Source organism: Microtus ochrogaster, chromosome 8 (assembly GCF_000317375.1).
Source record: "Microtus ochrogaster isolate Prairie Vole_2 chromosome 8, MicOch1.0, whole genome shotgun sequence".
Lineage (NCBI taxonomy): Eukaryota > Metazoa > Chordata > Mammalia > Rodentia > Cricetidae > Microtus > Microtus ochrogaster.
The window spans coordinates 71,399,023-71,408,489 of NC_022015.1; the positions used below are offsets into that span (position 1 = coordinate 71,399,023).

A 9,467-nucleotide genomic window follows, 5' to 3' on the forward strand; every position below is an offset into this window, starting at 1 on the left:
AACTCACAGAGATCCGCCTGCCTCTGCCTCCCAAGTGCTGGGATTAAAGGCGTGTGCCACCACCGCCCGGCCAGATTTCTTTTAGATAGATATTGAAGATCCCTGACGGATTTTTTTCTTCCCAGTTTCTCTCTTTCTCTCTGTCACTCTTTCTGACTCTATCTCTCCTTTTCAAATACTTTTTTTCTTTTCCTCTATTTGCTAGATTTTCCCAATGATTTCCTCCAGTTGTCTTAGAATCTTTATTTTACTATTCAGCAATTATTAAGATTTTTCTTAATTTCTGAATATGCTTTTTCTTAAAAAGTCACCTGTTTAAAAGATATGATGTCCTCGTGAGGCAGAGGCAGGCAGATTTCTGTGAGTTTGAGACCAGCCTGGTCTACAAGAGCTAGTTTCAGGACAGGCTCCAAAGCTACAGAAAAACTCTGTCTGGAAAACAAAACAAAACAAACAAAAAAAAAAAAAACAAAGAAAAAAGATACGATGTTTTCTCAAATCTGCCTTAGAATATTAATTTTAAAATTCTCTTCACTTACTATTTTCTGTTTGATCTGAGAACCAATTGTTCTATTTAATTATCTTGACCATCTTCTTTGCTTACATTGTTTTTCTCAGTTTCCTAGCAACTCCTAGTTTCATTTGTATTTATTAATAAAAGTCTTAATTAGCATAGATAGCTGGGGTAGACCTCTTCTTTTTCTGTGTTATTTCCACAGCTGGCCTCTCCCTGATGAGAAGCTCTAAACCCTTGACAACTGTCTGGGTTCCCTCACCAGCTCCCCCAGGGGGAGAACCAGCCTTGACTGTACCTTTACCCCATGTATAGGCAATGAAGATTAATTTACTCTGGGTACCAGTAGCCCCCGCTATGTTCCAGGCCTTCCCAGGATAGCATTCACATTCTTGAGAGCGCACTTTACTTGCTTTAGTGATGGATGTGGGTAGTGGGCTCTAAGCCATGGAGTGGGAATATGGGAAGAAGGAAGCAGCTGGGAACATGGGATATCAGTTAAGCATTTGACTTACGTGCTGTGGTTTGGATCTTGAGTGTTAAAGGCTTAATCATCAACTTGTGCTGTTCTTGTGAGTTGGCAGAACCATCAGGAGACCTGATATTTAAAGACCTGATATTTAAAGGCATACCCTTGAAAGAGATACAGGGATGACAGCCCTTCTTCTAGCTTTCCTCTATGCTTCTTAGCTGTTGCGACGTGATAGGACCTCTCCTACCAGGTGCTTCTACTGTATGTTCCCTGCTGCTATGAGCCCAAATGAGCACAAACTCAAACCAGGAGCTAAGATAAACCTTTCATCTTATAAGATGTCCGTCTTAGATATTTTATCATGGTGATGAAAAGCTGACCAACATGCTATCAGAGCTGACTACAAAGAACATATTTATGTCAGTTAGGGCTTTTCAGCACAGCGCTTCTGCAGAATTAGCCAGTAGGCAATTTGTTATCATATATAACAACTCCAGAAACATCAGCAGATGACGGTTTTGTCAGTTTTCTTGTAATCTCAGGGTATCAAGCCTCTTAAGCTATCGTATGGTTGTAAGATGGCAGCAATAGCACCATGCACGCCATCAAGTCAGAATCCAGAGGCTGGATATCAGACCCTCTTATGCATCATCTAAAAAACATTACTGAGATTATAGTTCATGTGCTATAAAACTCTCTAAACAAGGTGTGAAATTAGGTGACTTTTGGAGTATTTCCAAAAGTATGTGACCACTGTCAGAGTCTAGTTCCAGGATGATTCGTCGCTGTAAACCCAACCCAGAGCCCAAGCTGTAGCTCTTCATGTCTCCCCCATTCCCATCTCACCCCCAACCTATTTTCTGTTTATAGTTCCCTACTCAGGACTTTTTATTCATGAAAAGTTATATATTAGGTAGCCTTTCGTGTCTAATATTTTGCTTAACAAAGTATTTTAGGTTTATCTATGTTGCAGCTTGAGTTAGTATTTCACTTCTTTTTAGAATTATTTTATTATAGTAGATATAAGGTTACTATTAATTATTACTAGCTACTCTAGAATGTTTTCATCACCCCCAAAAAGAAACTCAAGCAGTTTTTTCTTGCTATCTCCTGTCCTAGCCCCTGACAACAACAAATCTACTTCTAATCTCTAAATGTACTTGATTTGTCTATGTTCTATATAAATGTAATTACATATCTATGTGACTTAGACTGTGTACCCTTTTGTGTATGACTTCTTTGATATAGCCTAACATTGGAAAGACTTATCATCCATGTTATAATATATATCAACATTTCACTCTTTTTCTTTTCTTTTTGGTTTTTGGTTTTTTGAAACAGGGTTTCTCTGTAGCTTTGAAGCCTGTCCTGGAACTAGCTCTTGTAGACCAGGCTGGCCTCAAACTCACAGAGATCCGCCTGCCTCTGCCACCCAAGTGCTGGGATTAAAGGCGGGTGCCACCACCACCTGGCATTTCATTCATTCTTATGCCTGAAAAATATTACATGACTAGACCACATTTTTATTCATTCATCAGTTGATAGACTTTGGGGTTGTTTTTACTTTTGTCTCTATTAAATGATGCTCTCAGGAATATTTATGCATTAGGTTTTTAGTGGACAGAGGTTTCCAGTTTCTTAGGTACACACTTACAAATAGAATTGTTAGGTCATCTTTTGAGGAACTTAAAAATTCTAAGGCACCCATACCCTTTTGTGTTTTATTATCAATGTAGGAAGTTTGTAATTCTAATTTTCACCAGAACTTATCACTATCCATCTTTCTCATTTTTGCTAGATAAAATGGTATCTCGTTGCAATTTTGTTTTCTATTAATTCCGTACGTGGCAGAGAGAAAGTGAGAGTCTGTGGACAGGTGTATGCAAGTCCGGAGGCCAGAGGCGCCAGTTGGGGTCACTGCTCTGGGACTCCCTCATTCCCTTGAGACGAGGTCTCTCACTGAGCTGGACCTAGACTGGCACTCAGAAGTCCCCACCAATCCTCTTGCCTCTCCCTCCCGTGCCCACCTAGGGATGGGGTTACAGGCCCACATGTCCACCACGGGGTTTCATATCTCTAAGCCATGACCACACTGTAGGCCTGAAGAAATGCGGTGTACAGTGGGCCTAGCGGGACAGACAGAGTTGCCAGGCACAGCAGCGCTTAGGTCTCGCTCAGACTCAACGCTGCCTTTTATTTTTTTTTATTTTTATTTTTATTTATTTATTTATTTTTTGGTTTTTCGAGACAGGGTTTCTCTGTGGCTTTGGAGCCTGTCCTGGAACTAGCTCTGTAGACCAGGCTGGTCTCGAACTCACAGAGATCCGCCTGCCTCTGCCTCCCAAGTGCTGGGATTAAAGGCGTGTGCCACCATCGCCCGGCAACGCTGCCTTTTAAAGGTGACTTTTAAGCTCATTTGTAGTCAGACTTTCTTGTTGGCTGCCAAACACAAATAATGACAGAGATTTCTTATTAATTATGAAAACTCGGCCTTAGCTTTAGGCTTGTCCCCCACTAACTCTTATACCTTAAATTAACCTGCTTTTATCGATCTATGTTCTTCTACATTGCTTTTTTTTTTTTTTTCATTTTAACCTCTCTTCCATTCTGTATGTCCAACTTGGTCTGCACCTTACTGGCATCTTGGCACACCTAAATTCATCTCCTTGGGTTCCTCTCTTTCCCTGAAATTCCCACCTATTTTCTTCTGCCTAGCCACTGGCCATTTAATTCTTTATTAAACCAATCAGAAGGTGCCCAGGCAGAGACACATCTCTACAGTGTACAACACGACTATGCCACAACAGCTATTCTATCTGTCACTATTAGTAGTTTGTTTTCACCTTCTAAAGCATACCTGACCTGCTGATGTCTTCCTTACTTTTACTATATTGCTGCCACAAAATAGCCTGAAAAAGCAACTTAAGGGAGGAAGAGAATTTTGTATTCAAGGGTCAAGTTGACCATGGCCGGGAACTCCTGGTCTCAGGAGCTTCAGACAGCTGGTTACAATGAGTCTACAGCCCCAAAGCAGAGAGTGATGGGTGCATTTGTGTTCACATTTGTATAAACACACATTGTTTACACAGCGGTTTCCTGTTAGAAACAAGGCCAGGATGAACTGTTTACTATGTAAGTGGGAGGTAGGAGCGAAAGGGATGATGGGAGAACAGATGACAGCAGAGAAGGTCCTCATCTCGGGGGTGGGGGAGGAGATACTGATACCACTTTCTCAGAACAAGCAGCAATCCACCCCAGTTGGTGCCAGGTGGGTCTTTGGTAGCTGTGAATAATGTTTTATGAGCTCATGGGACGGGAAGGCACCTGTGGTGAAATAATTGCAGTTGTTTGCAACATTAACTTCAAAGGTTTTGTGAGGTCAAGGTTGGGGCCCATAACCAACGGGAAGAGTATCAGAAAGGCTGAAATGTTGAAATGGATTTTTTTCAAGTTGGAATCTGATCCTCTGTAGCCCAGGCTGTTTGAAACTCCTCGGTTTCTGAGTGCTGAGATTACAGGCTCCTTCTAGGGTTGAATTCTCCTTTTAAACTTAATACAAAATTTTCTGTTTCTGTACAACAAATTGCTTCCCAGATTAACAGTTTAAAGAATAGATTGTGTGTGTGCGCGTGCACGCGTGTGTGTGTGTGTGTGTGTGTGCCTGTGTGTGTGTGCGCGCGCGCGAGCGAGAGCGCATGTGCATGCAATTGTGTATGCATGTTCATCTTTATGGGTACACATCAATTGTGTATGCATGTTCATCTTTGTATGGGTACACATCAGCATGCATGAGTGTTCATGTGGAGGCCGGAGATCAACCTTTAGTGTCCTTCCTTGAGCCATCCACATTGTTTCTTTCAGAAAGAGTCTCTCACTGGGATGTGGGGCTTGTCAAATGGGCTAAATTGACTGTCTGATAAGCCCCAGGGATCTTCTTGTTTCTACCTTCTCAGTGCTAGGATTACAAGCATGTACTATGAAGCCTATGTGGGTTTTTTTTGTTTGTTTGTTTTGTTGGTTTGTTTTTTTGAGACAGGGTTTCCCTATGAATCCCTGGCTGTTCTGGAACTCACAATGTAGACCACAGACCAGGCTGGCTTCAAACTCACAGAGACCTTCCGTGGAGCTGGGATTAAAGGTGTGCACCACCGTGACTGTCTGTGCCTATCTTTTTTACATGAGTACTGAGTATCAAACTCAAGTTCTCAGGAATGGGTAGCAAGCACTTTGCTGACTAAGCTATCTCCCAGCTCCCTCAACATTTTTCTTTAGTATGGATATTTTTATTCTACTTTTTTTTTAAATTTACTTATTTATTATGTATACAACATTCTGCCTCCATGCATGCCCACAGGCCAGAAGAGGGCGCCAGATCTCATTATAGATGGTTGTGAGCCACCATGTGGTTGCTGGGAATTGAACTCACGACCTCTGGAAGAGCAGTCAGTACTCTTAACCACCGAGCCATCTCTTCAGCCCCTCTTCTACATTTTTAAATTAAACAAAAATATTGTATATTGAACAGATTCCTCCCAAGAATAAACAATTTTACCTTATATTTTCCATGGATCAGTAATTATGAGTTACTTGCTTAACTCTCATAAGGTTCTCGGTTAGAAGAGCTGCTAGTAAGCTGTTCATCCACTTGAGTGGTAGCAGACGTCCTCTGTCTCTCATTGGCTATTGCACACACACCAGTCTTCTTCCTAATCAAGTGGTCCTTTCCCTGGAGCACTTTGAGCATCTCCAGGACAGGGCTAGCGAGCTTCTGGGGAGTGATTGCTGTGAGAGGGGAGCCAAGACAGAGCAGCTCTGTGGATTTCTAGGACTTTGCCATGGACGCCACACACTATTACTTTTAAAGTTTTCTTTCTTCTTAAGATTTCTTTAAATGTGTCTAAGTGTCTCTGTATGTGTGCCACATGCTGCAGGTATCTTAGGAGGCCAGCAGAGGGCATCAAAACCATCACATCAAAAATGCTTATCATGGCTTACGTATCCTGTTTTAAAACATGTTCTCACTGTATCCCAGTCTGCCTTCGAACTCATGATCTTTCTCCCCCAGCTTCCCATGTGCTGGGATTATAGTTATTGTGTCAAACTTTGAACTTTATTTTTACTTATTTATTATTTATTTATTAAGTGTGTTATCTGACTTGCTGTGCACCGTTGCTGCAGACCATTCCGAGGTCCTGAAAGCCTTCTCAGCAGTGGCCTGTCCTGTCTCTTTTCAGGTGCTCGTTGTGTTTCTTCTCATTTTAGCAGCCATAGACTTGGGCCTGGCACTCACAGAAGATACTGGACAAGCCGCAATTCCTCCTGTCAGATATACTAATCCAATCCTCTACATATGCACATGGGTAAGGACCAGTACCACTCCTACTGTGCTATCTTCTCGTAACCCGTAAAGAGCTGAGATGCACTCTTGGGGTGCTGAAGTAGCCCCAGTTCCACCTGCTCGCTTCTCAAAAAGTGCAACACATTTCTTCTGGTTTCTAGATTCACTCTAATCTGTAGAGCCTTCTCTACTCTTACTTCCTAATGTCTTGCCATCTGAGGACCACAGATGAGATCTAGCTTCCATAATGCAAAATAACTTTTAAATGCTGTAAGCATTATTTTTAACTGGCTGATGGCTAATCAGATCGCTGAGTCTAAAGCTATATGTAAGCTGGATACCAGAAACTGCTAAACCAGATGACACACACCTGCAGTGCCAGAGGGTGTGAGTTCTACTCCGCCCCTCTCAAAGCAGAGAAGGGAAAGAAGAAAACGGAAGGAGCTGCTGTCTTTCCTGCAGGTGTGTTTTATTTAGGGAGAGGCGCATACAGTATTTTTTTTTTTAACGATTGAATAGTTGCTATCATATTAAAGGAGGAAATTGACGCAAAATTATTTGGATTTACAAACTTTCTCAAAAAATGAGAAGCTTTGCTTTTCCTGTGTTCACTATAACCTTGGAGCCCCTTGCTTCTTTCAGTACCGTGATCCAACAGTTCTCCCCAGGAATCTTTCTTTGTGACCACTGCTCAGACAGTGATGTCCTGGATCTGGCTAACAGAACTGACTGGGTTGATTTTCCTCCCAACTCTTCATTCAGTGACATTGCTTTGGAAACCGAGTCTACGACAGCAGCACTGTTTACACCAGGACAATGGACAGTCGCTACCCATTGTGGCTTTTCTTCCTCCAGAACAGTGGTTTGCTAGCATAACCCTAGGTATAGGAGCCAGCATGGTTCAGTGAGATGATACAAGACAAGGCTTGGAGTTTTTAAAGAAAAACGAGTTTCTTAGACCAATATAATAGGATCAAAATACAGTCAACTGTATATTCATTAGAATCTGCCTTCTCGACCTAACCACTGCCTGCTGTGGATTTCCTTGTGTTCTGAAAAGGTTTCCATAATTCTTAAAGTAACTCTACTAAGATTCAATTGGAACACTCTACTTTCTTACTAACCTCTCACCGAAGTGTAGAGATGAAGCTAGAAAGAGGGTTCAATAGCATCAAGGAGGAAATGTAAGCCTGACATTCATGTATTCTCTGCCTGGCCAGATTAGTTTCAAGCCCCCTCTCTTCCACGTTCCCCGCCACCCTTCCTCCTCCATCCTTGGTGGTGACATTGTGCTTCAACGTTTCCTGTGCATTTTCCTCTAGATCCTGGTTTTAGTGATCCAACACAGCAGACAAGGATGCATACAGAAGAACTCTTGGTTCCTGTCCATGTTCTGGATTCTCTCCATCGTCTGCAGCACGTTCCAATTTCAGACTCTGATACGAGCACTCCAACAGGTAAGGAGGAAAGCGGGTGTCGATAAGACGTGCTGAGCAGCTTCAGATACACCCCCCAAAAATGGCCTCAAGTAATCTGAGCTCCAGGATAGAATCCTACCAAAGGGTTTAGTAACAGTCTTTAATCATAAGCATTGGCACACATGGATTGACTAGACTGTGATTATAGAAAACAACTCATTTGTTTTGCCTCCCATCCACAGGACAGCAACTCTAACACGGCCTATTCCTACCTGTTCTTCGTCTCCTACGGGTTCCAGATTATCATCTTTATTCTGTCAGCCTTTTCAGACTCAAGCGACACCTCATATGTGAGACTCTAATTACGTTCATTTCATACAGTATTTAGCTGGCAGGTGCCCGAGCCTATGTAGCTTGGAGATATCTGGGTTTTATGAGGTCTCATGAGCCCATAATAAGGGACAGACTGAATATCACTGATCCAAAACTCCCCAAATTTGAAACTTTCAAAAAAGTTTGTACAATATTGCAAACTGGAAGAAGTTCAAAGCCTGAAGTACGATTGGTCCCGGATTTTAGAGAAGGGTTGCTCAGCTTGCACTATAGAATGTTCTAGAGAGAGGAGGCTGCTAAGTCTGTGGAAATAGCAACTTCCATGTTCACCTGTAAATGTTCCACACAGACGGTTACCTCATATATCTATGCCAGAAAGCCTGGCTGTGGGAGCCTCTGAGTGCACACTGACAGCCAACGTCAGCGTAACAGCTAGTCTCTAAAGCCGGATCTAGAAAATCAGTTTCTGATTTTAGAGTCCCGTAGAGTTCCTATTGCCAATTGATTCACTTTTCAATGTTTTCTGTTTTTCAGAATCCGTCATCCACGGCTTCATTTCTGAGCAGCATTACGTTTAGTTGGTATGACAGGTAGGAAGTGCCTGGAGCATGGGTTACTTCTATCCTTACACACTCACTTCTCTGAAAGTGAAGACAAGCTCAACTTTTTTAAAGGGCCTCCTGTGGCCTCCATTTCTCTTCTCCTTAGAGAGTTTAGGTCAGTTTAATTCAGCCCCTTTGTTGGACTGATTAGGACGAGGAGGAGAAACTGGGAGGTAATCATTTTTGGTAGTCTCAGAGTTCCACGGGAGAAACAAGAGAATGTGGAGGCAGGCGATGTGTATGGGCTTGGAGGGAAAGGAAAACACTCCAGCCTGAGCTACGAGAGGGTCTAGAACAGGTGTCTTTGGTCTTTGTAGTCCGTGAACCCTCTGACAGGCTGGTGAGGTCCATAAGTGTTTTATGTACACTGGATACATAATGTCTAAAAGGCAAGTTTGCGGGCTGGAAAGATGGCTCAGCAGCTAAGATTCTTGCTGTTCTTTCAGAGGACCCAAATTCAGTTCCCAGCACTCATGTTAAGAGACTCACTTGCTGTTTGTAACTCCGGCTCCAACAGATCTCACACCTCCAGCGTATACAGGCACCTGCACACATGTGCACATACTCATAATTAAAAGCAAAATAAAAAAGCAAAATTGTGATATAGTAATGAATATACTCTAAAATCAACTCATTAAATTTAAATATCTAATGATATATCTCAAAAAGATCCTAATTTGAAAGTAACACTGTTCCTATTAGGAGAAAAAGCTAGATTTGAGTTATGAGTTGTTACAAAGAAAGACGTCATTAGTCTTCAGTTCATCTTCTCAAGCCCTGAGTTGGAGAG

The 9,467-nt window shown here is 42.2% G+C and overlaps 1 protein-coding gene across 1 annotated transcript in view; it reads left to right on the plus strand.

Moving 5' to 3' along the window:
- The window catches only part of Abcc2 (ATP binding cassette subfamily C member 2), a 62,325-nt gene that overhangs the window by 5,906 nt on the left and 46,952 nt on the right, over window positions 1–9,467 (plus strand). The window contains exons 3-6 of the mRNA XM_005352327.3: window positions 6,221–6,346; window positions 7,647–7,781; window positions 7,985–8,092; window positions 8,610–8,665. Coding sequence (XP_005352384.1) covers window positions 6,221–6,346; window positions 7,647–7,781; window positions 7,985–8,092; window positions 8,610–8,665 — 425 coding nt within the window. The remainder of the gene's footprint in view (window positions 1–6,220; window positions 6,347–7,646; window positions 7,782–7,984; window positions 8,093–8,609; window positions 8,666–9,467) is intronic.